Source organism: Prionailurus bengalensis, chromosome E3 (assembly GCF_016509475.1).
Source record: "Prionailurus bengalensis isolate Pbe53 chromosome E3, Fcat_Pben_1.1_paternal_pri, whole genome shotgun sequence".
NCBI lineage: Eukaryota > Metazoa > Chordata > Mammalia > Carnivora > Felidae > Prionailurus > Prionailurus bengalensis.
In genome coordinates, this window is record NC_057357.1 from 18,802,861 (window position 1) to 18,830,203 (window position 27,343).

The 27,343-nt window shown below is 46.2% G+C and overlaps 2 protein-coding genes across 2 annotated transcripts; one reads left to right on the plus strand and one right to left on the minus strand.

Annotated features, from left to right (window-relative positions):
• Positions 1–885: 885 nt before the first annotated feature.
• On the plus strand, positions 886–4,291 carry ASPHD1 (aspartate beta-hydroxylase domain containing 1). The gene is made up of 3 exons (XM_043560107.1): positions 886–1,934; positions 3,175–3,288; positions 3,821–4,291. The coding sequence occupies exons 1-3, from the start codon at positions 1,055–1,057 to the stop codon at positions 3,928–3,930; spliced, it is 1,104 nt and encodes a 367-aa protein (XP_043416042.1). The 5' UTR covers positions 886–1,054; the 3' UTR covers positions 3,931–4,291.
• Positions 4,238–18,832, minus strand: KCTD13 (potassium channel tetramerization domain containing 13). Its single transcript, XM_043560109.1, has 6 exons — positions 18,398–18,832; positions 16,920–17,089; positions 7,785–7,874; positions 7,643–7,695; positions 6,787–6,982; positions 4,238–5,064 (listed from the first exon to the last, which is right to left on the minus strand). Exons 1-6 carry the CDS (start codon positions 18,639–18,641, stop codon positions 4,828–4,830), a joined length of 990 nt encoding a protein of 329 aa, XP_043416044.1. The 5' UTR covers positions 18,642–18,832; the 3' UTR covers positions 4,238–4,827.
• Between the last annotated feature and the right edge of the window lie 8,511 nt (positions 18,833–27,343).

Genomic DNA, 27,343 nt, shown 5'->3' on the forward strand with positions numbered 1-27,343 from the left:
GGGCGCCCTTTTCAGCACCACCAGCCAGCGGACAGCTCTTCTCGGCCGAGCTGGAGCGGGCCCGGCCCCCCGCGCCGCCGGCGATTGGCTGAAGCCACCCTCACTATCAATCAGTCTCCCGCCGGGGGCCGGCTCTAGTGAAGGCGGAGGGGGAGGGGAGTCACAGGCCGACTGGTCAAGGGATCTGCAGACCTATGGACGGGCCGCAGTGTCCCTGTCCTCAGTCCGCGAGCGCCGGCCTTGTCCATCAGTCCGCGCGCCCGCCCCGCCCCTTGCCTTGCCACGCCCCTCCTCAGCCCCCGCCCCTCCTTTTCGCATTGCGGGGCGGCTGGAGGTTGGCACAGTGCCCCCTGCGCCCCACGTGGCGCCCCGTCGGGGCGGGGAGGCAAATCCGGAGACGACCCCCCCCTCCCCCCATCCCGGCTGAGATGCGGCTGCCACTGGGTGGGGGCGGGGGTAGCTAAGCTGAGAGGACTGTGGGGATGGGTGACGTCAGGGTGAGTGGGAGCCAAGGAAGGAACGAGTAGGAGAGAGGGAGGGAGGGGGGAGAGAGAGAGAGAGAGAGAGAGAGAGAGAGAGAAGGAGAGAGAGAGAGGGAGAGAAGACCCGCGGGTCGGGTCGAGTGAGAAGCGAGGGCAGAGGGGAGAAGGGGGAGGAAGGAGAGAGAGAAGCCGCTGCGGAGGACGACTGGTTGCGGGTTCCCGGGGCTGCGGGTCCAGGTGGGGTAGGAACTGCTGTCCGGGGAAGCTAGAAGGGAGGGAGAGCTTAAAGAGGGGCGGGGAGGAGAGGGAAGAGAGGAGAAAGGAGAGGGGGAGACAGAGAGAGTGGGGAAAGGAGAGGCTGAAGGGGAGAGAGGAAACTGCCGGAAGGAGAAAGGAGAGGGGGTGGGGGAGGAGGAAGAGGAGAGTGTTGAAGGAGAAAAAAGAGGTAGAAGGAGAGAGAGATAGAAGGGAAGAAAGAGAAAGGAGGGTTGGAGGTATTTGAAGGAGGTGAGAAAGAGGGAGCTAGAAAGTGAAGAGAAGACCTCAGAAGGAGACAGAACCAAGAGTGGGAAATGTGGAGGGGAAACAGCCCAGGGGGTAACCCTGGAGCAGCCACAGAGGGAACCGGTGGAGAACTGGGGGGACAGGGGAACTGGGGTCTGGAAGATGCCCCAGGCCTCCTGGCCAGGGCCTCCCTGCCCATCGTGCCTGCGTGGCCATCGCCCCTGGCCTCCTCAGCCCTTACCGTGCTCCTTGGAGCCCTCACTTCCCTTTTCCTCTGGTACTGTTACCGTCTGGGCTCCCAAGACATGCAGGCCCTGGAGGCTGGGGGTCGGGCTGGGGGTGTCAGTGGAGGGCCTAGGGGATGCTCTGAGACTGGCAGGCCAAGCCCTGGGAGCTCTGGGGAGCCTGGGGAAGGACTCAGGACAGAAGGCCTAGTGAGCCGTCGCCTGCGGGCCTATGCCAGGCGCTACTCCTGGGCGGGCATGGGTAGGGTGAGGAGGGCAGCTCAAGGTGGTCCAGGCCCTGGGGGAGGGCCAGGGGTCCTGGGCATTCAGCGCCCAGGCCTGCTTTTCCTGCCAGACCTGCCCTCAGTCCCCTTCGTGCCACGGGATGCCCAGCGGCATGATGTGGAGCTCCTGGAGAGCAGCTTCCCTGCCATTTTGCGGGACTTTGGGGCTGTGAGCTGGGACTTCTCAGGGACAACTCCTCTGCCTCGGGGCTGGTCCCCACCCCTGGCCCCTGGGTGCTACCAGCTCCTGCTGTACCAAGCAGGCCGGTGCCAACCCAGCAACTGCCGCCGGTGCCCGGGGGCCTATCGGGCACTGAGGGGGCTGCGGAGCTTTATGAGTGCCAACACCTTCGGCAATGCTGGCTTTTCTGTCCTCCTGCCTGGGGCCCGGCTTGAGGGTCGCTGTGGGCCCACCAATGCCCGGGTCAGATGCCATCTGGGTAAGTAGATGCTGCCTACAGACAACCTCTTTGCCTCCACGATTCCTCCTCCAGACTTTTCTCTGCCACCAGAGCTTTCTACACTATGGTTCTGATCATGCCTCTCTTCTCAGAAATCTTCCATGACTCCCTGTTGCCCACAGCAGCATTTCCTGAGCTTCAGTTACCTGCGAACCATCTTCATAAGCTTTGCCATGGTCATTTTCCACCTGTACTGTTTTTCTCGATACTGATTCTCCCTACATTTTGTCTCGCTTATTTAAAAGGAATCTTTAGAGAACAATGATAATCAGTATTACTTGCTCCAAATAGAAAGGACTCATAAAAACAAATTTAAACTTAAAGAAAGAAGCAAGCTTTAAAAATCCCAGCTAAATACTCTAGTCTCTCTGAGGCTGAAGCCTCCACTCTGTTCCTTTAGAAGGGAGCAGTGTTGGTGGGGTGTTAAAGTTATGGTAGCACCAAACTGAGATTCTCTTCATGTTTTAAAAGCTGAAAGAAAATGGAAAAGGAAACATTTTTTGTTATTTAATGTGCTGTTACTTAAAACCTTGTTTTGCCTAAAAGCATTTTGTGTGCTACCAGTTTGACGTGTCCTTCACTTCGAAGCACACCGGTCTCAGGATCAAGTCCAGATTCCTTCTCTCCTCATCTCCCACCAGTTCCCTTCCTCCCCTTCCCTCCCACCATGTGTTAAATCATGAGAGCTTTCTGGCTGATCCTGGCAGATGCCACACTCACGCTATCCTCAGTCTAGAATCTCTTTCTCCCTTATCACCTCCTGGAAAAATCCTACTCAGCCTTCAGGACTCCACTTTCAAGTGCCGCACTGCCTCTGGGAGGTCTATTCCCCATCATTGGAGTTGGTGCCCACTTTTCTCACAGCACTCTACTGTGTTGTGGTCCTGGGGCCAAAGTGGATCCATCAGTATTATACTAATGAGGGCCAAGCACACATTAAGTAGCTTCTTGAGTTAAATTGGCAGAAGCCCAAGAAAAGATGCCACTTCCTCCAGGGAGCCTTCCCTTTTCTCTGAAACAAATATTGTGCTTTGCACTGCCTTTCCTGTATCTCCCAGCACTTCAGCTGCTACTATATCGTAATTACATTTGGGTCACCTTCCAGCAAAGAGGGACACTACATGGGGTGCTTAAGACTTGCAATTCTGCATTTTGACTAAATGGGGTGGGCCCATTTGATGGAAGCAGGGGTGTTGGATGCCTGGGTCTCTTTCCACAGGCCTGAAGATTCCTCCTGGCTGTGAGCTGGTGGTCGGGGGAGAGCCCCAGTGCTGGGCTGAAGGACACTGTCTACTGGTGGACGACTCCTTCCTGCACACAGTGGCTCATAATGGTAATGGGCTCCCGTTCTGCTAGGAGGGATGAGAGACTGAGTGAAAGGGAATAGAGACTGCAGAATCAAGCCCAACCCGCTTCCTGTCCTAGCACCATCATTTTCCAGCTGCATGACCTTGAACGAGTCCTATAACTTCCCCAAACACCTGTGAAATGGGGCGATCACCTTTATTGGGTGACTGCAAGGATTAAATAAGTTAATGTAGGTGCATAGCCAAGTGGTTAACAGCACAAGAGTCTGGGCCTGAACCACCTGGGTTCCAGTCCTACCTCTGGCACTTACTAGCTGTGTGATCTTGGGCAGGTTATTTAATCTCTCTGTGCCTCAGTTACTTTGTATAAAACGGGAATAATTGTGGTACTGACCCTCAAGTTTGTTCTGATGATTAAGAGTTAACACATACAAGGGGTTAGAACAATGCCTGGCACTTATTTACAAAGTGTTTGCTGTTAGGAGCACCTGGCGAGTGCTCTGGCATATAAGTAATTAATGTCAGCTGCTCTCTTGTCTCCATCCCCATGTGCCCTAGGCTCCCCAGAAGATGGGCCTCGAGTGGTCTTCATCGTGGACCTTTGGCACCCCAACGTGGCTGGGGCTGAGCGCCAGGCCCTTGACTTTGTCTTCGCACCAGACCCTTGAAGCAAGGGGCTCCCTTCAGACATCTGGGCTGGAGAGATGCTGCACTCAGGGATGGCTTGAGTGGTAGCCAGGACCGCCTCTCCACTGCAGGGGGTGGGGTGGGGCTGCGGGTGGGAACGGACCAGCCAACACTGAAATACAGATTTTAAATCCTCTCCTAACTCCTGACTACCTTTTTCTAGCTACCAGCCCAGTTCAAGGCTTTGGGCAGGAGCTCCTGGCCTGTCCCATCCAACTAACCAAGTACCTCCTTAACACAAGCCATCTCCCCAATCCTCTCCCTCAGAGCCAGCACCAGACCCTCAACTCAACTTTATTCCAATAATTTAATAGAAAATTAAAATAAATAATATGAAATAGATTGAGAAGATGGCTGAGCTGGTGCAAGCCCAGGCCAGCCTAGTACAAAGTTAAGGAGGTGGGGGGGAGGGGGGGCTGGTGGGGGAAGGACGAGGGAGGGAAACTACCCTGCACGGCGGTGGGGAGGTGGTTCAGTAAGGGCTGGCTTGACACTTTGGCGTGTACTATGTGCTGAAAAAACGGGGGGGGGGGGTGGGGGACGGGGTGGGGAGAGAGAGAGAGAAGGGGAGAAAGGGAGCTCTAAATCACTCTAAACCAGCTGATGAGGGAAGAACAGGACAAGAATGGGATAAGGGAACAAATGCAGGCCTTCTGAAGGGCTCTGACCTAGGGAGGGGGCTGGAATGTACCGTGCTGTTAGCAGTGAGGTGGGAATGAATGGAAAAGGGCCACAGTGAAATGTACCATGCGATGAAGGGACAGAAGATGGGCCCACGACTTGGCCAGCAAAGCCGGGGCAAAGGTATGGGAAAAGGAGGGAAAGAGAGAGGAACTGGGTTCCAGTGGCAGGAGGAAAACAGGGAGAAAGGTCAAAGGTCAGTCCTTGAAGACAATCTGTTGGCCATGAGGACGCTCGTCGTGGGTGATGTGGCGCCGGACATGGATCCTGCGGACACGGTGCTCTCGGTTCTCCTCATCCTCCCCTCGGCCTGCCCCACCACCTCCAGCTGCACCCCCTGTGGCCTCGAGGAGGGCTGGGTCTGGGCCCCGGGGAGTCTCGTAGATCAGGATGTTCAAGGTCTCCTCAAAGATTCGGGCCTCTGGGAACTCCACCTGCAAAAGGCCAGCAACGCCCAGCTCCAACCCTCTGATCCAGATACACAGACGTGCCCCTCCCCCAGCTGGCCCTGCACTGGCACACCCCTGAGCCTTTGCAATCACAAGTTCTTTGGCCTGGACTATCTTCTTTGCAAATTTTTTACTCAGCAAAGTCTTACTTATCCTTCAAGGTCCAGCTCTAAAGTCAGGCAGAGTTATTTGTTTTCTCTCCTTTGCTGCCAAGTCTCTTGGTATGTTCTTTCATTTGACAAATTTTACTGAGTGACTGCACTGTACCAGGCATTGTTCTAGACATTGAGAAGATAGCAGTGAACTAAACAAAGTTTCTATCTGCAGGAAGTTTACATTCTAGGGGGAGGACACAGACATACAAGTAATAAAAAGGGGGCGGGATTGTTATGGCCAGGAATGTTACAATTTTAGAGAGGGAGTTCAGAGAAAGTCTCGTGGAAAAGGTGACATTGAACCAAGAGACAAAGGAGGAGGGAAGGAGCCGGGTGGATAAGCAGAGAAAGAGCAGTCTGGGGAACAGGCAACAGCAAGTGCAAGAGCTCTGGGGCAGGAGTGCACTTAGTATAGTAAGGAGGGAGGCAGTGGAGAGAGTGGAAAGGAGTGAAGTGAGGAAGTGATGGAGGGTCTCTTTGTGTGGCCTGGAGGGATATAACTAACTCTTAACAAGCTGCATTCTCATTACTGGTTTATCTTGTTTTCCCAATTACAGTGGAAACTTCTTAGAAGGTGGATTGGTCACTCATTCATTCATGCATGCATTCAATGAATGTTTCCTAGCTTTCGCTGTGTGGCAAGTGCCTGTCTAGTACTAGAGAGATAGGAAGAAAAGATAGACCCCCTACGCTCAAGAAGCTAACCCCTTGCTGCTGGTGTGACAGCCCCCTATCTCCGCCTCTGCCTGCTGCAGACTAAGAAGGAAGTATGATCAACTCTGGGGTTGTGGGGTTGAAAGTTCATGAGCAAAGGTGTCCCAAAGAAAGCTGTGCTTGACTTGCGTCTTAAAGATTAAGCACAAGTTCATTAGGCAGACGGGGCTGAGGAAACAGTCTAAGAAGAGGGACAGTGTGTACAAAGGTGGGGAGGTATGAGATAGCACTGGGTGCTCAGAGGGTGTATCTGAGGCTCTTCCCTCGTATCAAGGGCAGAAGGAAGTAGATGCCATGACAGAGGGCTGGTACTTAACCAGACATTTCATTCACCTTGATTTGAAGCCTGGTGCAAAGCTTAGTGCAGAGTAGGTGCTCAGGAAGTTATCTGCTGATGACTGTCATGTTAATGACTCAGGAATTATACACTCACTTGTTCTAAGAGACCTGTGTGTTCTAAGGTCCTGAGGTTTTAAAAGCCTATTTTGAGTCATGGACCCTTCTGAGATTCTAACAACTATGGTCTTTCTAAATGGAAAGATGCATACACACTCCCAAACTTGCAAACCACTTCCAGATAGCCTGGAGACCCAAATGGCCTAGGTAAAGAATCCCACTGTAATCCAACACCTTCATTTCATGGCAGAGAAACAGGCCCACAGAAGTAAGGTGACATGCCCAAGGTTACAAAAGACCCTGGAACTTGGAACTGCAGCTCCTAGCTCCCAGTAACGGACTCTCCGCTGCCTGGTCTGCTGAGCTGCCTTTGTCCAGTCCAGGGTCCTGGTGCTGCCCACCACCACAGCCCTCCCTGATCAGACTCTGAACCCCTTCTGACCTTGGTCTGCTTCTTTTCCGTGGCATAGACAATGGAGGTGCAGCACACCTCGGCGATTTTGCGGCCCTGCCCGTAGAAGGACCAGCAGCAGATCTCGTCCCCCAGTACATCCTTGAGGAAAAGCAGCCGCCCATGGAAGCGCAGGGCCAGTTTGTCAAACAGCTCGATGTTCTTAAGTAGGTTGTCATCTGAAGTGCTGAGGACCAGGGGCCAGGAGGCCTCAGTACACTGGCTTCCTGCCCGCTGTTCCCCTAGCCTAGGGGCCCCCCTACCCAGCACTCTGGTCCTGCCCAGGGGTTTGGTGCCCAGCAGGGAGCTTCTTCCACCCCTGGGGCCAGGCTAAGCGGGCCTCAGGGAGGACCAGCATCTGCGGAGCAAATCCCAGCACAGCGGAGTGGCTCCCAGTGCAGGCTCTGGGGCTGGGCTGCTTCACCTAACGTCCTAGACCAGCTGCTTTTTAACTGAGTGACACCAGGAAAGCTACTTCACCTCTTGGTGCCTCAGTTCCCTCATCTGTAAAATGGAGATCACAATAGTACCGACCTCAAACGACTGTGAGGATGATGGGAGTTAATATGTGTGAAGCACTGACAGCAATGCCTGTTACGGAAAAGCACTTAGTAAATGCCAGCCATTATCATCTAATCCTCACCTCAAGCCTGTTTACTGGTGATCACATTGAAGCTCAGGAATGAAAATGACCTGCCCAAAGTGCCCAGTGGGTAAGTGGCAGAGCTGGAACCCTGATCTAGGCAGGCCTTCTCTTTGTCCCTCTGTCCCTCCCCCTGGGCCCAGACCTGGGGTGTGCTTGAGCTCAGGACTCCACCCGGTGCACCTCCCGCCCCGTGGTGGTCACCTGGTGTAGGAGTACTTGTTGTTACTGCGGTTGTGCAGGAGCTTCACCACGGGCTGTTGGCGGAGAGAGCATGGAGAAGGGTGGGGGTCAGGCTGCAAGGAGAGGCCCCCAGCCTCCACCCTACAGGGCTCAGGGGCCTCACCTTGGAGGTGCTGGCCAGGAGCTGCTGCTCCTCCCGGGGAGATGTCACCGTGGGGATGAGGCACAGCGGGGACAGGTTCTCCCTTTTTTGCTGGAGAAGAAGCGGAAGGTGGTTAACAGCACAACCAAAGGTCACTCACTCCCCCACTTAAAAGCTGTCAAAAGTTGTTGTTGCCTTTGGGAAAAAAATTCAGACTCCTTAGTGGTCCACAAAGCTCTGCAGGATTCAACCTCTCCGATCTCATTCTACCACTCTCCCCTACTTGCTGGGCTTCAGCCCCACCCATAGCTGTTCCTTGTGCCCACCCAGGTGTTTGCTGTTCCCACTGCCTGGAATGGTCTACACTGTTGTATGTATGGCTGGCCCCTTCATACCATTAAGATAACTCAAACAGTACCCCCCAGAGGGTGCTGGTCTAATTCCTGAAGCTCCCTGACCACTACTAGAGTAAAGTAGGCTCCTCTACTTCCTTTTCACATTAACAGCTCATTCTTCATGGCTCTTAGTTCTTCACATTTTCTCACTTTGGGGTATGTTTGCTTATGATCTGGTCTCTTCTCACCTAGGGAATTCCTAGTATACAGTGGATGCTCAGTGTCTGTTCAATAAATGAACTTGGTTGGGTGGGATGAGGTCTGAGGCAAAACCAGATACATGGGCTTCTTTCCTCTTTCCTGTCTTTAAGAATCTTTATGCCAAAACCCCTCTCACCTCTCTCAACCAGAAGATCTCTTAACTAGAAATTCCAGAAGAGTTTTAAAAATTAGGGCACCTGGGTGGCTCAGTCAGTGAAGCGTCTGACTCTTGGTTTTGGCTCAGGTCATGATCTCACCCGGTTCATGTGTTTGATCCCCACATCGGGCTCCGTGCTGAAAGCGCAGAGCCTGCTTGGAATTTCTCTCCCCTCTCCTCTCTCTCAAAACAAACGAACAAACAAACAAACATTAAAAGAAAAAAAACTCGGGGCGCCTGGGTGGCGCAGTCGGTTAAGCGTCCGACTTCAGCCAGGTCATGATCTCGCAGTCCGTGAGTTCAAGCCCCGCGTCAGGCTCTGGGCTGATGGCTCAGAGCCTGGAGCCTGTTTCCGATTCTGTGTCTACCTCTCTCTGACCCTCCCCCGTTCATGCTCTGTCTCTCTCTGTCCCAAAAATAAATAAACGCTGAAAAAAAAAAAAAATTTTTAAAAAAAGTTGTTGTTGCCTTTGGGAAAAAAATTCAGACTCCTTAGTGGTCCACAAAGCTCTGCAGGATTCAACCTCTCCGATCTCATTCTACCACTCTCCCCTACTTGCTGGGCTTCAGCCCCACCCATAGCTGTTCCTTGTGCCCACCCAGGTGTTTGCTGTTCCCACTGCCTGGAATGGTCTACACTGTTGTATGTATGGCTGGCCCCTTCATACCATTAAGATAACTCAAACAGTACCCCCCAGAGGGTGCTGGTCTAATTCCTGAAGCTCCCTGACCACTACTAGAGTAAAGTAGGCTCCTCTACTTCCTTTTCACATTAACAGCTCATTCTTCATGGCTCTTAGTTCTTCACATTTTCTCACTTTGGGGTATGTTTGCTTATGATCTGGTCTCTTCTCACCTAGGGAATTCCTAGTATACAGTGGATGCTCAGTGTCTGTTCAATAAATGAACTTGGTTGGGTGGGATGAGGTCTGAGGCAAAACCAGATACATGGGCTTCTTTCCTCTTTCCTGTCTTTAAGAATCTTTATGCCAAAACCCCTCTCACCTCTCTCAACCAGAAGATCTCTTAACTAGAAATTCCAGAAGAGTTTTAAAAATTAGGGCACCTGGGTGGCTCAGTCAGTGAAGCGTCTGACTCTTGGTTTTGGCTCAGGTCATGATCTCACCCGGTTCATGTGTTTGATCCCCACATCGGGCTCCGTGCTGAAAGCGCAGAGCCTGCTTGGAATTTCTCTCCCCTCTCCTCTCTCTCAAAACAAACGAACAAACAAACAAACATTAAAAGAAAAAAAACTCGGGGCGCCTGGGTGGCGCAGTCGGTTAAGCGTCCGACTTCAGCCAGGTCACGATCTCCCGGTCCGGGAGTTCGAGCCCCGCGTCAGGCTCTGGGCTGATGGCTCAAAGCCTGGAGCCTGTTTCCGATTCTGTGTGTCCCTCTCTCTCTGCCCCTCCCCCGTTCATGCTCTGTCTCTCTCTGTCCCAAAAATAAATAAACGTTGAAAAAAAAATTTTTTTAAAGAAAAAAAAACTCATATGACTTTTTCTAAAATTAACATGTAAAAATAAAAGTCTATTACTTAGGTCAATTTTTAAAAAGAACCAAGAGAGGGGCGCCTGGGTGGCGCAGTCGGTTAAGCGTCCGACTTCAGCCAGGTCACGATCTCGCGGTCCGGGAGTTCGAGCCCCGCGTCAGGCTCTGGGCTGATGGCTCAGAGCCTGGAGCCTGTTTCCGATTCTGTGTCTCCCTCTCTCTCTCTGCCCCTCCCCTGTTCATGCTCTGTCTCTCTCTGTCCCAAAAATAAATAAACGTTGAAAAAAAATTAAAAAAATAAATAAATAAATAAAAAGAACCAAGAGAAAAGACTGACTCTATCATATATTAATGTATCCTACAAAGCCATACTAAAGAAAACAGTGTGGTTTTGGTTTGGGGGAACAAACAAGAAACCAATGGAACACAACAGAGAGTTTGGAAACAGGCTGGTATATATATGAAAACATATTTATAAAGAGGACACCACATATCAGTGGGGGCAAGTATGAAGTATGTATTGGTTATTGCTGTGTAATGAACTATCTCCAAACTTGGCAGCTTAAATCAACAATAAATATTTATTACCCTAGTGTCTGTGGGTCAAGGATTCAGGAGTGGCTCAGATGGGTCGTTTTGGCATAGGGGTCTCCCTTGAGGTTGTAGTCATGTCACCCAGTGCTGCAGGAATCTGAAGACATGCCTGATTTGGACGGTTTGTGTCTGAGAAAGCTTATTCATATGGCTGGCAAGTTCATGCTGGCTGTCGGCAGGAAACATCTCATCCCTGTCATCTGGACCTCTCCACAGGGTTGCTTGCGTGTCCTCACAAAATGGCAGCTGGCTTCTCCGGAGCAGATGATCCGAGAGACCAAGGTGATGGGCTCAATGTCTTTCATGACCTAGTTTTGTCAGCTCTGTTCAGTGTGGAAGGAAACTACATAAAAGAATGAATACTAGGGAATAAGAATCACCGGGGACTGCCTTGGAGGCTAACTAACTCTACAGGCCACCTTCTGGCTCCTTTGATTCAACTCCTTCCCATTGAAAAACACACTTCCTCCCTCCCAAGATCCCCCAAAGTCTCATCCCATTTCAGCATCACTTGAAGTACAGAATCTTGTTATCTAAGTCAGTGTAGGTTGGGATGAGGCTCCTTAGGTGTAGTTCCTTAAGTATAGCTCCGTAAACATTTCCACTCTATCTGAAGACCTGTGAACTAAAGAGACCACTCATCTCTCCCATATACCTACTATGCAGTGGTGGAACAGGCATTAGCACAATCACCGGGACACTCTCGTTCAAACGGTTGGGGAGGAGGTAGGTGGCACACGGAAGTCACTGTTTCGTATCAATTCTGTAATCCAGTTGGATGAATACTGGGAGCTCTCTGATGCCTACTCTTATTCAGAAATGATTCTCTATGGCTCTTGGCTCTGCCCTGAGTCATCCTTCCTTTTCCATGAAAGATAATCCATGCTCGCAGCTCCATGGTTTCCTGCCAGTAGAACTCTGGGGGTCCAAAGGTCTTGCACGGTCTGTCACTTTTGGTCCAAGCTGGCAGTGTTTCTGCCAATATAACTCTCTTAAAAACTTAATGGGTGTCTTGTGAGTCTTGGGGTTCAGTTCATTAGACAAATGCCACACCCACAAATCTTCGTGAGATAAGCTGTCCTCTACTTTGGGCTTGTGCTGAGACTGCTGAGGTTCTCTGAGAGGTTCAAAGGTTCTCTGAGGCATCTTCTTGGATATTTCTGAAGTCTTAACAAAGGATTTTACAATCATATCCTCAGTTTCATCTTTAGATCATGTTTTATTGAGAATGCCCTATATTTGATCTTTGCCTGGAAGCCATTTGTTAATTTTAACATCATGCGTTACCTGGAAAGGCTGGGGACTTTCAAACCCAGTAATACCTGGCTCCTTTGTGTTCAATTGTTTTTTACCCTCTCCTCTTCTATTTTACTATCAGCAACAATAAACCCAGTGGCACCTTCAACATTCTTTCTGGAAATCTCTTTAGCTAACCACCCAGATCATTAGGTACATTTTCCACTTTCTACATTACTGTAGGAGACAGTGTTGTTAAACTTCTGCCACTACATAACAAGGATCCCCTTTACACCAGTTTCCAGTAACATTTTCATCCCAGCAGCCTCCTCCAAGGTCATCAGACTTCTGTGAACAGACCCTCTCAAGCTCTTTAGGCTTTTATTAATATTCTCCTCAAAGCCATGCCAGCTTGTGCCCACTTCCCAGTTCTAAAGCCACTCCTACACTTTAGAGTTTTGTTACCACAGAACCCCACTCCAGATACCCAATCTGTTCTCTATTGCTGGGTAATAAATTACTACAAATTTAGCAGCTTACAACAATAAACATTTATTATCACACAGTTTCGGTGGATTGGGAACTTGAGATCACCTTAGCTGGGTGGTCCTGGCCCAGGGTCTCTCATGAAGTTGGAGTCCAGACATTGGCCAGGGCTGTAGTTATCCGAAGACTGGACTGGGCCTAGAGAATCTGCTTGAGATAGTTCACCCATATGCCTGGGAGTCTGTGCTGGCTATTGGCTGAAGCTGGCTATTGGCTTCAGTTCCTCACCAAGTGAACCTCCCTTGTCCTCGTGTGGCAGCTGGCTTCCCCCAGAGTGAGTGACCCGAGATAGGCAGAAATGGCAATGTCTTTTATGACTTGGCTTTAGAAGTCACACACCATCACTTCTGCAATATCCTACTGATTACATAGGTCAGCCCTATTCAGCGTGGAAGGGGACTAAACAAGAGCATGAATAAGGAGGAAGTAAGAATTGCGGGTGGGCATCTTGGACACTGGCTACCACAGAATATTTAGTAGGTGGCATTGGGAAAACTAGTTCACTCTATGGAGGACAAAAAATAGTTAAATCCCTTCATAATTTACATTTATAACAGTGAATTCCATTTAGACCCATATATGAAAGATAAAACCATAAAGCTAATAAAAGATGTAGAATGGAAAAAACAAACAAAAAACCTTTTTAAGCAAGACCCTGAAAGGATATACCATTAAGGGGGGAAATAAAGGAGCGGGGAGGAATTTGACATTAAAAATCAAGAATTTCACAGGAAGCCTGGGTGGCTCAGTCAGTTAAGCAGCCAACTTTGGCTCAGGTCATGATCTCACGGTTCATGAGCTCGAGCCCCGCATCAGGCTCTGTGCTGACAGCTCAGAGCCTGGAGCCTGCTTTGGATTCTGTCTCCCTCTCTCTCTGTCCCTCCCCCACTCACACTCTGTTTCTCTCTTTCTCTCTCAAAAAAAATAAACATTAAAAAAAAATCAAGAATTTCTCCAGTTAACAACGGAAAACGTGACTTTACAAATAACCCCAGGTCATAATGTTGAAGGAATAATAACAATTATAATTACTCCACAACCCTAATGAAACTACTGATTCACATAAGGATTCTCAACTGGTGTGTGTTTGATAGATAACTGCCATTCACACAGTGCATAAACATTACACAGATTGCTTTATAGCTGTCATGAAGGAAGTGTAACTATAATGGAGGGATCAGACCATTATCACCTGAATCTAGGAGCCAATTCTGAGCATTACCAATGATGGGTCATATTAACAATATCATGGGTCACTTCATATAACATAGTATGAAATACATAAAATTACCTACAATGTATTCTAACCAAAATGTTTAGTGTCAAGTCTTTAAATCTACAGTCTTCTTTACAGAAAACTCAGAATAGGGTAGAGTAACAAACCAAATGACACCACAGGTAAACAACCACACAAATTTGGAAAGTGGGTCACTGTGCAAGACAGCTGGTGGTCTCTTTAACAAGTCAGCATGAACAAAAGGGATGGTTATCGGCTGGAAGAAGACTTAAAGAACATAATAACCAGATGTAATGCAAAGATCTAGACTGGATCCTGGTTTAGATGAGTCAGCTATAAAAGATGTTTCTGGAACAAATGGAGAATTTGTATACCCTGGATGTTAGATAAGAAAAAATTTTATTGACATGGAAAGATGGCAATTATTAACAAATAAACAAAAAAACCAGACTACAAAACAGCACATACAGCACGACCATAATTTGGCAAACACACACACACACACACACGCACACACACACGAATAGACCCAGAAGGATATTTGGTGCTTTTATTTTTTTTGATTATCTGTGTTTTCTAAATTTCCACAATACATATGTATACTGCTTTAAAAATAATAAATAGTTATTTATAATTTAAAAAATCAAGGATTTCTATTCAACAACAGATGCCACAGACAGGTGACATTTCAAGAGAAAATACTGGCCACAATTAAAACTGACTAGAAATTATCTGAAACAGATTTTCTCAACTAGGATTCCTCACCCAAATCACAAACCCAGCAAATAAATAATTTGAGTAACTATTTTCTCAATTCTTCCAAGGATGATAAGCAAACAGTACCATTCTAGCTGCACAGGAGGAGAATAAACTTATTATGTACAATATATGCCTTAGGGCTTAATTCTCCCCAGGAACTAAACTAAAATATGCAAGGATCTTCTGCAAAGCAACAAGAAAAAGATAGGAAACTCAGTAGAAAATTTGGTAAAGAATATGAATAGGCAATTCACAGAATGGGAAACCAAAAAAGTGAGTTAAGCATATGAAAAGATGCTCAATTCATTAGTAATCAGAGGCATGCAAATTAAAATGAGATCACTCCATACGAATCATATTTGCAAAATTAGAACACTGGATGATGCTGTGTGTGGTTGAGAATATGCAGAAACGAGATCCCTTAAGCATTGCTGATCAAGAGTATAAAGTACTACAGTCAATGGGGAGAGTAATCTGATGATACTTGCTGAAATTTATTTGTATGTGTTCTGTGACCCAGCAATTCCACTCCCAAACATGAGAAACCCTGGCCCAGGATCCACACTCACAGTGGCAGGTGGCACTGTTTGTAGGGGAAGGAAGTAGGAGGCAATCTAGGTCTCCAACCTCAGGGGAATGTATAAATAAAATATGGTGAATACAAGCCATAGATTCTTGTGCAGCAGTCAGAAGTAAAGAACTAAATGTACATATAGCAACATGAATAGATCTTGAAAAAAGTGTTCAAACAGAAAACACAATCAAATAGCTCAATGCCATTTATGGATATTTAAAACGTACATATATAAAACAATGCTTTTAGCTTTTCAAGGGTACAAACATAATCCAAGTATATGTATCAAAACATTAGAATTGGAGGGCTATCTATGGGTCAAAGGGAAATGGGGAAGGGACTGGGAATGACAGGGAAAAAGTAAAAAGAGAGAAGATTTGTATACACCAATAATGATTAAGTACCACACACTGAGGAGTATGATGAACTCAATTCTCTAAACCCAAATCTTAACAACAAAAACAAAACCTCCAGGCAAACAAGAAAACTCTGAGTGGGGTGAGGATGGGAATGGTGTCAGGGAAACCTGGAAAGGAGGCAGCTGGAGTACAGAGGAAAAAGCACTGCACCTGGGAATCTGAGCTCTGCAGCTTACTGGCTCTTTGACCTCGAAGGCATCCCCAACTTCCCTCCTTTATGTCAAACAGGAGGTACAAGATGTACACACAAATAGATAGCAGAATTGCTCCTGACACACAGTGGGTGTGAGGTAACACTGGATAAATGTAGAACTACAGAGCAGGAACCCACTTTCAAGATCATTTAATGCAATGGTTTTCAAACTGCAAGTGGTGACTCATTAGTGGGTCATGAATAAGTTTAATGGGTCCCAAAAAGCATTAAAAAGAGAACAGAATATATCAGTGTGTATTTCACTAAAAGTATCTTTTCATAAAACTCTTATTTAAGTTATATATATGTGAGTATAAAATGCATTTTTTCTTCTATGGGATGCAGTTTGAAAAACATGGATATTGCCCAAAGGAACTCTATATTTTTGGATTTCCAGAACCAGTAAGTATTCACCAAGACAACAGAAAGTTGTTAATAGTTGCCATGTTTTAACACATAAAGGGCATTAAGAAAAACCTCATTATCTCCTATTAATATTGTATCATAAAAGAAAGGACATGTTTAACATTGTAAAAGTAGAACAGAATAAAAGGCTTATGTAAAACTCACTACACTGTACATATTTTTCTTGTTTCCCTATCTTTTGGAACATGAGGACAGAATGCCAGAGGTAGGAACTGATTCAATCAAGGTCGTTCAGTGAGCTGTGGGAGAGGTGACACTTAACCCACAGGTCCTGGCTATGCTTTCTATCTCCTCAGAATCCTAAGAGATCCATAGAAGAGAAGCCCAGCAGTTGGGGCTCTGGAACCCCCAACCTGTTGTATTGGGAGCAGTTCTGCTTCTAGGATTTCAACGCTATTTAAAAAAAAAAAAAAAAAAAAAAAAGTTAAGAAAAGGAAAAAAAACCAAACCTGGTTGGAGGTGGAATGCTGCCTCCCAGGACAGAAACAAATCACACAGGTCACTATATTCTAGTTTAAATTAGTTTTTTGTTTTTGTTTTTTCCTAGTGGCACATGGAGTTATTTAAGATTTCTGAGCAAGGAGGAGAAGAGATTGGGATTGTGTTTAAGGATCATCATTCAGGTGGTAGTGTGAGAGCTCCATTAGCCAGGTAGGAACAGCAAGGAGGGAGCAGTTATTTAACAACTGCATTAGTCCTGGCATGAGGTGGTGAAAGAGGTCCTTCTTGAGGCAGCAGGGATACAGTGGAAAGCACCCCCAAATTTTCTGTGGTCATGACCAGTCACGGCCAGGCCACAGGCAGCATCTCTGGACAGTACCCCATATGCCTCTTTTCTCTCTCTCTTTATTTTTAATGTCCTAGTATCTAACTGCTTGGGCAGCTCTCCCAGGGACACAGGCATAGGGTGGGACCCAGGGACCCTCACCTGCAGTGCTAGCTGGCAGTCCTCAATCAGGCCCTGTACCAGGTAGTAGCGCGCTTCGCCTAGTAGCTCCCCCAGCTCTCTGGTACTCTCAGGCAGTGGCACGGACCCATCCCGCAGGTAGTTGAGGATTGTACCAAAGTGACGGCCGCTCCGGTCAATCAGCACCCAACCTGGTGGGGTGGAGAGAGGCAGGAGGAAGGCTGGCTTTGCAGGTGGCTCCGGAGCTACTAAACTTTTATGAAAAACAGATTTTCCCTCTTCGAGTCTGAATACTGATCTGTCTCAGACCGCTGCCATCACCAAGAACATCCCTTTTAAAAATCTCCAGTGAGTTCTCCCATAGGCCCCTTTTTAACAACATATTGCAGACACAGAGAATTAACTCCCTTCCAAGTCTGTCCCATGTTGAAAAAGCTCTCACCGTGAGTAAGTTATTACAGATTACCGTATCAACAAACTCTAACCTTTGGTGTTAATTCTGACCATCCTACTTAATTAAAATGTCTACCCCATCCTCCAGTTCACTACCATTTTAACGTTTATATTATTCATAGAACTTACTACTATCTGCAATTACATGTATTTTTTGCATGTGTACTTGCTCATTATTTTCCTCCTGCTCCCACAAAAAAGTAAAGTCCACAAGACTAATCTTGTTTGATTCATTTACCAAAATATCTCGGGCACTAACTGGCGCTTTACAAATAATTGCTGACTAAATACATTCTTCAATTTCAGATATTTGAAGACTGAACTCCACCTCTGAAATTTTAATTCTCCTGCTCTTACAATCCTCGTTATATCCCTCTAAATCCCCCCCGCCCCTCACAAAAACTTTAAGGTTCCACCGGGGCATGTGTGTCCAACCCTGAAGGCAACACTCCAAGAACGTAAGGTTCACCTGCCAAAGAGAACTGTCCACCCTCCATTCCGGTGTCCCTGGCAAACCCAAAGCAGCCCTTTTCTACAATCTGCATTTACAGATGAATCCCTAGAGTGTACAGGGACCTGTGTTACAGGAACACGCTAACAGACAACTCCTCCCGGCTGGTGGTTAGCAGTGCTGAGGTAGAGAGGCAAACATAAGGCTAAGCAGTTAGAAGGAACCTGAAGGTTGCCTGGAAGGGCGCTGCTGGCAGAAGGGCTGGTTCCCAAGTCGTTTGGGCAGAGGAGCAAAGGGTGGGAGAATTGGAGGGAAGTGATAATAAAAATTCTGAAGTGACATGTTGAATCACAACCGTAGCACCTGTTGCGGGGGGGAAGTGATGTTCCATAAACATTGGTTATTTGCAGGGGGTGAAGGACTGAGGGAGATTATGGATGAGAAAGGGGAGATAAGACGGGATGTGGGGCTGGAGGGAGGTGAATAAGAGTTGAGTGGACGATAGAGACGAGAGAGGGGGTAGGAGGACACTGGGCGAAGAAAGGCAGACGGGGATCTGGAAGACCACACAGGTGAGGGCGGCGGCGCGGCGTACCTCCCGCATCGGTGAGCACCTCTGCGCGGCCGCTGAACATGGCCTTGAGCATGGTGTCCTGTCCCGTGAGGGTGCGCAGCGTGGTGTAGTGCAGCGAGCCGCCCACGTTCAGCTTCACGTACTTGCTGTTCGGGGTCAGCGGTTTCAGACCGTAGGCGGCGGAGCCAGGCTCGAGACCCGAGGGCTTAGGCGCTTCCAGGGACGGGGCCTCGGCCGCCGCCGGGCCCGAGGCCTCGGCCGACATGCCGGGGAGTGGCGGCGGACGGCTATCCTAGGCTCTCTCCGCACCCTCCGGCGGCTCCCAAGTACCCGGAGACCCAAGCCCTCGGGTCACACCACCCGGCCCGCGCGACCTCACGCCGCCGCTACTCGGCGGCACTGGCCCTCAGCTCCATCGCGCCGATACCGCCCGGAAGCCGGGGCCGAGCAACTGCGCAGGCGCCTCAAGGTCCCGCCCCCGACCTCGCGGGCCGGCGGTGCGGAGCATGCGTGCTGGCCTTGGGCCCGGTTGGGAGACAGCGCTCCGCCTATGGCGGGGCGGGGCCTTGTGCAAGGTGGGCGCCCCTCCGCGAGCCCGGGACCCTGAGTGTAGGAGGCTTCCCCCCCCCCACTCCCCTCCCCCCCCCGGTCGCGAGTCTGCCGTGGAAAACGAGGTCTCCTCCGCGTCGTTGGGTCTCTGCCCTCAGAGCGCTTCGTGGGCGTGAAGGGCAAGGTTTCCCGCCTCCCATCGCCGCGTTTTTGACAAACTGAGAAGAGCTGCGAACAAAGCACCAAGGGAGACTCTTACAAAAGACTGCTGTGAGGTGGCCTTCTAGAGGAGGTGACAGGAGTGCTAGGGCATGCAGGGTGTGAGTAGGTAAGGTCTAGAGGGAGCGCGTCCCTGAGGAGGTGATGCGGGGCCGAAGCAGAGAAGACGCGGCCACGTGGAGGTGTGAGGGACAAGAGTTCCGGGCTGTGGGAAGGGCACAAACACAGACTCCAGGCCAGAACACGCTTGGTGGTTTTGAGGAGGAGAATGAATGTCAAGGGTGGCTGCCGCAGCCAGGCTAGGGTCTCAGAATCCCGGCTGATGTCACGAGACAGCCAATCCTGAAAGAAAGAAGGAATAAGATCGGAACACCTTGTTGACAAGAGCGTGTGTTTTATCTGACTGAATCTACTTTCCTTCTAGAAGCTGCTACTTCAGAGATTTAATAATGGGCCTTTAATGTCTAGCAGGGAAAAACGGAGTTGTAGTTTCCACCATGCTCCCAGTTCACGGAGTGATCCTAGGCAAGCCACCTCTCTCTGGGCTTGGTTCCTTTTTTGCTTAGCGACGGGTGCAGATTTCAGTGCCCGGGGACGGGAGTGTAAATGAGTGGGGCGGGCCATTGTAAGGCACTGGGGAGTAATGGGGCCTGGGGTGACCCAAAGAGTTCATGTTTTACCAGAAGGGATTGTCGATTGTGATTTTACAAGTGTAGCTGGTGAAAAAGAGAAAAGCAGCCCATCACAGCTGAGAGCTGGTGGGCACTCTCCCTCTAGAAGCCTTGGTATTGCCAGGAGCTGGCCTAGCACTGTCAGCCGGGCTATGGTGTTGTCCTTTTGAGCGTAAACAATTTCACAGAACTCCCAACATCAGACAAAGGCAGTCTCTGATGGATTGAGAGAAAGACCGTTTCATAATCATGTCTGCACACAAAAACAAGAACATTGTCCCAACCACAAAAATGACCAAACATAACTCTTTCTCCCCCCCAGTTTGAGTGACTGCCTTTTTATTTTTTTACCAAGTACGGCTTTAATCCTTGATCCGTTCCTCCTAAATTCTAGATAAGAATTATTAAGATAACCAAAAAGAATTATCCCTACCTCCTGACAACTTCCAACCTAGTGCAAATCTCCTGTTTCTCAAACCCTCCTTGAAAATCATCTGACACAAGCCTAAATCCTATAATAAATAAGTCCTTCCTAACACACGCTTGCTGAGATGTCCATGATGGGGTTCCCCATGGTGTGCCATCGCCCGTTTAACTACAGGTGTGTTCCCGTTGATCTTTGGCTGGAGGGCATTGTCAGAAATGGGGAATCCACAGAGATTCAGCTAAAGCCCTTACCACCGTGGACTGGAACCCTCCACTCTAGTAATAATGTACACATCTGAGATCCCTTGTGTCTCGGAGGTGCCATCCTGTCCATGACCAGGAGCCAAGTTCTCACTATATTGAGCTCTAATATTTTGTTAAGACCCTTATGTGTTAGGATTATTTTGTTTTTCTTGGTATAATGTCCCCGTTGGTTTTTTGGTTATCCAATTAGATTTTTATTTTTCCTTGGTAAAATTGTTTTCGGGCTTTTTATACCTGCTATTATGGTCTGACCTCCTGTCTAGTGTTTTGAATGCCATTTGTCTATAACAGGAAACGTTTCTAGGGAAAGGACAGGTACACAGTGCTGGATGTCTAAGGTCATCACAGACCTGTTACTGCTCAAACTCTAATGATTGAATGTCACTTGTCCCTTTAAGAAGCTGGAGATTGTTTCAGATTCTGTGTCTCCCTCTCTCTGACCCTCCCCTGTTCATGCTCTGTCTCCCCCTGTCTCAAAAATAAATAAAAAACGTTAAAAAATTAAAAAAAAAAAAAGGGGGGGGCGCCTGGGTGGCTCAGTCAGTTGAGCGGCCGACTTCGGCTCAGGTCATGATCTCGCGGTCCGTGAGTTCGAGTCCCGCGTCGGGCTCTGTGCTGACAGCTCAGAGCCTGGAGCCTGTTTCAGATTCTGTGTCTCCCTCTCTCTGACCCTCCCCTGTTCATGCTCTGTCTCTCCCTGTCTCAAAAATAAATTAAAAACGTTAAAAAAATTAAAAAAAAAAGCTGGAGATGCCAACCACTCAGGGGTCATATAACTAGTTAGCATGCTGGAGTGTCATTTATTACGAGGATAAACCAGACAAATCACTCTATCAACCAATGCCCAATAAGTCTGTGCTATAACGAGTCTCAGAGGCTATGAAATTCAAAAGGTATCCTCGGACCAGTGTCTTTTGGATAAACTTTGCAGCGGATTGCCATTTTAAATTGCTATAAGGTCTTCTTCCTCAGTTTTGTTTGTGTCCCTGCAAACTTCTTTGTTTCATTTCTTCTGACCAGAATCAGGACATTTTCTCTGGTCCCTGTCAATGAAAATTGGCCTTTGGCAAAGTTCTGCAGATGCAAGGTTGCACAGCATCCTTATGGATCCTTGTCTCAACTAAGATTGGGCCAAATACCTGCTTCCTTCTCACAATTATACTAACTTGTACCCTTATCTCTCTGACACAGTCTCACTAGGGACAATTTAGAATTGCAGTGGCCCCTAACAAGATTATTTATTTGAGAGGTACCTTAGAACAAAAAAAGGAAGAAAGTCTCCTGAGGAGATTATTTGTCTTATTTGTCAAAAGGAGAGATTATTTTATGGGGTGCCTGGCTGGCTCAGTTAGTAGAGTGTGCAACTCTTGACCTCAAGATTGTGCGTTCAAGCTCCGTATTGGATGTGGAGCCTACCTAAGAAAGAGAGAGACAGAGAGAGAGAGAGAGAGGTTATTTTGTTTAACATAGGTGATTATTTCATTTCCATACTTTGGAGATTAATAAATGCTGACTTTTTAATTGTATAGCTGTATTACATTGCCAAGTGCCTCATTTATTTTTTTTTAAATAGGCTGGAATATCATTGTGTGTGTGTGTGTGTGTGTGTGTGTGTGTGTGTGTGTGTATGTCAAAATGTGTTTTTTGTTTTTTTTAACATTTAAACTGTTTTCCTTCTCCTTGCAGGAAAAACATGAATTAGCTTTTAGAGTGATAGTTTTATAGCCTTAAGTAGCTACCTCTGACTTTTTTTGCTGTCCATTTTCTTCTCTTGGAAAACTTTAGGGAATTATTCTGTTGAATGTGTGCACTCTATAAATATCTAATCTAGTTAAACAAACATGTCTAAACTAATTGTTAAACTATATATGATTTCCTCAGTGTGCACTGAAAAGTATATTTATGTAATAGGCTTTGTTATTATAGTACAAGATAAGAAAAGGCCTCAGTTCAAAGATAAATGAAGAGCTTTTGGCATAATCCAATGTCTTTAAATTTAAATTTGCCATGTAAAAATAATACCAGTACGATATTTTGGTTTGTATAAGATCAGTGTCAGTCTTCTTGTGATTTAAACCTTCTTATATTTTATATTGATTTTAAAAGTTAAGTAAATTATCATAGTTTTCAGATACTATTTTCCTTAAAATATTTTTCTTTTAAAAATAGTCACCATGTTGGGGTGCCTGAATGGTTCAGTCAGTTGAGTGTCTGGCTCTTGATTTTGGCTCAGGTCATGATCCCAGGGTCATGGGATCGAGGTCCACATCTGGCTCTGTGCTCAGCATGCAACCTGCTTAAGATTCTGTCTCTCTGCCTCTGCCCCTCTCCTCCACTCTCTCTCTCTCTCTCTCTCTCTCCCTCCCTCCCTCCCTCCCTCCAATAAAAATAAAATAGTCACCATGCTGTACATTACATCCCCAGAACTTATCATATAATTGGAAGTTTGTACCTCTTGACCATCTTCATTCATTTCCCTTACCCCAACCCCTGCCTCTTTCAATCACCAATCTGTTCTCTGTCTCTATTAGTTTTGTTTGTTGTTGTTGTTGTTGTTTAGATTCCACATATAAGTGAAATATTATGGTGTTTCTCTTTCTTTATTTCACTTAGCATAGTGCCTTCAAGTTCCATCGATGCTGTCACAAATAGCAGAATTTCTTGCCTTTTTATGGCTGAATAGTATTCCATCGAATATACATATCAATCACATCCTCTTTATCCATTCATCTATCAGTGGACACTTGGATTGTTTCCATATCTTGGCTATTGTAAATAACCCCTTGGCTTCAATAAACATAGGGATGCATATGTCTTTTTGAATTAGTATTTTCATTTTCTTTGGGTAAATACCCAGTAGTGGAATTACTAGATCATATGGTATTTCTAGTTTTAACTTTTTGAGGAGCCTCCACACTGTTTTCCACAGTGGTTGCACCAATTTACATTCCCAATGACTGTGCACGAGGGTTCCCTCTTTTCCACATCCTTGCCAACCCTTGTTTTTTCTTGTCTTTTTGATATTAGCCATTCTCACTAATGTGGTGTGATATCTCCTTGTGGTTTTGACTTGCATTTCCCTGATAATTAGTGATGCTGAGAATCTTTTCATGTATCTGTTGGCTATCTGTATGTCTTCTTCGGAAAAATGTCTATTCAGGTCCTCTGCCCATTTTAAAGTCAGATTTTTTTTGGTGTTGTATAAGTTCTTTATATATTTCAGGTAAAAATATCATTATTGGAGTTTTTTTTAATGTTTATTTATTTTTGAGAGATAGAGAGAGAGAGAGCGGGGGAGAGGTAGAGAGAGAGGGAGGCACAGAATCCAAAACAGGCTCCAGGCTCTGAGCTGTCAGCAACAGAGCCCAACGTGGGGCTTGAACTTATGAACTGTTGAGATCATGACCTGAACCAAAGTCGAACACTTAACTGACTAAGCCACCCAGACACCCTAATCCCATCATTGGATAGTCATTTACAAATATCTTCTTGCATTTAGTAGGTTGCCTTTTTGTTTTGTTGATAGCTTCCTTTGCTGTGCTAAAACTTTTTATTTTAGTGTAGTCTCAATAGTTGATTTTTGCTTTTGTTTTCCTTGCTTGAGAAAACATATCTAGGAAAATGTTGTTAAGGCTGGTGTCCAAGAGGTTACTGCTTTTATGTGTTCTTTAAGAAGTTTTATTATTTCAGGTTTCACATTTAAGTCTTTTTTTAAAAATTATTTTACGTTTATTTATTTTTGAGAGACAGAGAGAGATAGAGCACAAGTGGGAGAGGGGCAGAAAGAGAAGGAGACAGAATCCAAAGCCGGCTCCAGGCTCTGAGGTGTCAGCACAGAGCCCGACGCGGGGCTCGAACTCACAAACTGAGAGATCATGACCTGAGCCGAAGTCAGACGCTCAACCGACTGAGCCACCCAGGCGCCCCTCACATTTAAGTCTTTAATCCATTTTGAGTTTATTTTTGTGTTTGGTGTAAGAAAGTGATCCAGTTTTGCATGCAGTTGTCCTGTTTTCCCAGGATAAACTGTTGATTGATGAGACTGTCTTTTCCCTATCATGTATTCTTGCCTCCTTTGTTGTAGATTAATTGACCATATAAGTGTGGGTTTATTACTAGGGTCTTTTCTGTTCTGTTGATTTATATGTCTATTTTTTGTGCAAGTACCATACTGTTTTGATTACTATAACTTCGTAGGATAACTTGAAATCAGGAATTGTGATACCTCCCACTTTGTTCTTCAGGATTGCTTTGGCTACTTGGAGTCTGTTGTAACACCATAAAAATTTGGGGATTATTAACTCTTGGTACTTTTTTTTTTTAAGTTTATCTATTTATTTTTTGGGGGGAAGGGCAGAGAGGGAGAGAGAGAGAATGTCAAGAAGGCTTAGTACTGTCAGTACAGAGCCTGACACAGGGCTAAATCTCACGAACCATGAGATCATGACCTGAGCTGAAATCAAGAGTCAGATGCTCAAACCAACTGAGTCACCCAGGCACCAAATATCTCTTTTCTTTAGATATTTGTTTCCTGTATATTGTTTCCTCTACAACTATTCTTGATTTTTCCTTTCCTAGATTCAGTCCTCAAAATTAGATTAATAACACTATTAGGATATTTTTTATGCCTAAATTAGCTTCGATTTTCTAAAAAAGCCATTAGGTAACACAGAGATCTTCTCCTTTACTTTATAAAATGAAGAACAATAGGAATCATTAGGTTTACCAGGAATTCTCCAAACTCCTCTAAATTCTCCTATTAGTTTGAATTCATTAAATAAGAACTCTTTTGTCTTCTATACTCATAATTAAAAAATAATAAACCAAAGAGTTTTCTTCCTAAGTTATTTACACGTGACTAAAGTGTAGGTTAATGTAAATATCTGTCAATGATTATATGCTTTTTAGTAAAAAAAAATAATCATTTTTTTAAGTTTTTATTTATTTAAGGGGGGAGAGAGAAAGAGAGAGTACAAGTGGGGGATAAGCAGAGAGAGAGAGAGAGGGAGAGGGAGAGAGAATCCCAAGCAGGCTCCACACTACCAGTGCAGAGCCCAATGTGGGACTCGAACTCACAAACTGCGAGATCATGACCTGAGCTGAAGTCGGACTCTTAACCAACTGAGCCACCCAGGCACCCCAAGCATAATCATTTTTAAGCACAAAAATTGGTGTGATAACTATCTACAAAAAGATCAGTTTCCAAGATTTTAGTGTCACAAGCATCTTTCCTTTATCTTCATGAAAAGTCTGAACAAGGGGCTCCTGGGTGGCTCAGTGGGTTAAGTGTCTGACTTCGGCTCAGGTCATGATCTCACAGTTCATGGGTTCGAGCCCCGCGTCGGGCTCTGTGCTGACAGCTTGGAACCTGGAGCCTGCTTCGGATTCTGTGTCTCCTTCTCTCTCTGCCCCCCCCCCCCCCCGCTCACGCTGTCTCTCTTTGTCTCTCAAAAATAAATAAATGTAAAAAAAAATTTTTTTAATAATAAAAAAAAAGTCTGAACAAGGATTAGGAGTACTGGTCAACTTTCAGATGGGGGTCATCAGAGGCCTACTGCTTATTTCAGTTTTTCATTAGATCCAATAGCCACGGCATACCTACCTTGTCTAAGAGCTATAGAAACAACAGCAGAATGCATACAACTTTCCATTGATTTATCTCTGCTAACTATGGTTCCCCATTCTAAAGACTCTTCTACTGACAGAAAACACTCAACACTTCTCAGCTGGTGGCCTATCTCCCTATGAAATACTATTATTTTCCCTTTACGTGTCATTGTCCGTCACTGCAACCCTGTAAATCAGACACCCTCCTTTTCTTACATGGAGGAGGAGAAGCCCATGGTTGTTTTCTCTCTCAGGGAACTCACAAATCCTGGAAAGACCATCTAGAGATTCCCTTGTACCCCTGCTTTAATTGCGTTTGTTGATTAATCTTACTTTAAAAAGATAAATACCAATACCAGACATAATGGAGCTTAATGAGGAAAGACTGAAAGCTTTTCCTCTAAGATCAGAAAAATAATGAGAATGCCTACTATTGCCATTTGTATTTAACATAGTACTGGAAGTCCTAGCCACAGCAGTTAGGCAAGAGAAAAATTAAAGTCATCAAACTGAATAAAAATGTCATCCAAATTGGAAAGAAGAAGTAAATTTTTCTTTATTCAAGGATGACATGATCTTATACGTAGAAAGCCCTAAAGATTCCACAAAAAACCCACTAGAGCCAATAAAGGAATTTTAACAAAGTGTGCAATACAAAATTGACACTCAAAAATCAGTTGTTTCTACATACTAACAATGACCAATCTGAGAATGAAATTAAGAAAACAATTCCATTTACAATAGCATCAAAAATAATAAAATACTGGAGCACCTGGGTGGCTCAGTCATTAACCATCTGACTTTGGCTCAGGTCATGATTTCACTGTTCGTGAGTTCGAGCCCTGCATCAGGCTCTGGGATGGCAGCTTGGAGCCTGGAGTCTGCTTCTGTCTCTGTCTCTCTACCCCTCCTCTGCCTGCTCTCTCTCTCTCTTTCTCTCTCAAATGTAAAATAAAACATAAAACAAATTTTTAGTAATGAAATACTGAGGAATAAGCTTAACCAAGTAGACAAAGTGCTTGTACACTGAAAACTATAAAATGTTGCTGAAAGAGCTTATGGAAGAACCAAATAAATAAAAAGAAATCCAAGTTTATGAGTTGGAAGACTTAATATTGTTAAGATGTCAATACCACCCAAATTCATCTACAGATATGTGCAGTCCCCTATCAAAAGCCCAATAGTGATTTTTGCAGAAATAGGACAATCCATCCTAAAATTCATATGGAAT

Bases quoted from the DNA above. Each gene is read 5' to 3' on its own strand.
- ASPHD1 (XM_043560107.1), top strand. From the start codon at position 1,055: ATGTGGAGGGGAAACAGCCCAGGGGGTAACCCTGGAGCAGCCACAGAG. The intron at 1,935-3,174 runs GTAAGTAGATGC...CTCTTTCCACAG, and splicing joins CCGGGTCAGATGCCATCTGG to GCCTGAAGATTCCTCCTGGC. The intron at 3,289-3,820 runs GTAATGGGCTCC...CATGTGCCCTAG, and splicing joins GCACACAGTGGCTCATAATG to GCTCCCCAGAAGATGGGCCT.
- KCTD13 (XM_043560109.1), bottom strand. From the start codon at position 18,641: ATGTCGGCCGAGGCCTCGGGCCCGGCGGCGGCCGAGGCCCCGTCCCTG. The intron at 17,090-18,397 runs GTACGCCGCGCC...CCACCCCACCAG, and splicing joins GGTGCTCACCGATGCGGGAG to GTTGGGTGCTGATTGACCGG. The intron at 6,983-7,642 runs GTGACCACCACG...CCTGGTCCTCAG, and splicing joins AACAAGTACTCCTACACCAG to CACTTCAGATGACAACCTAC.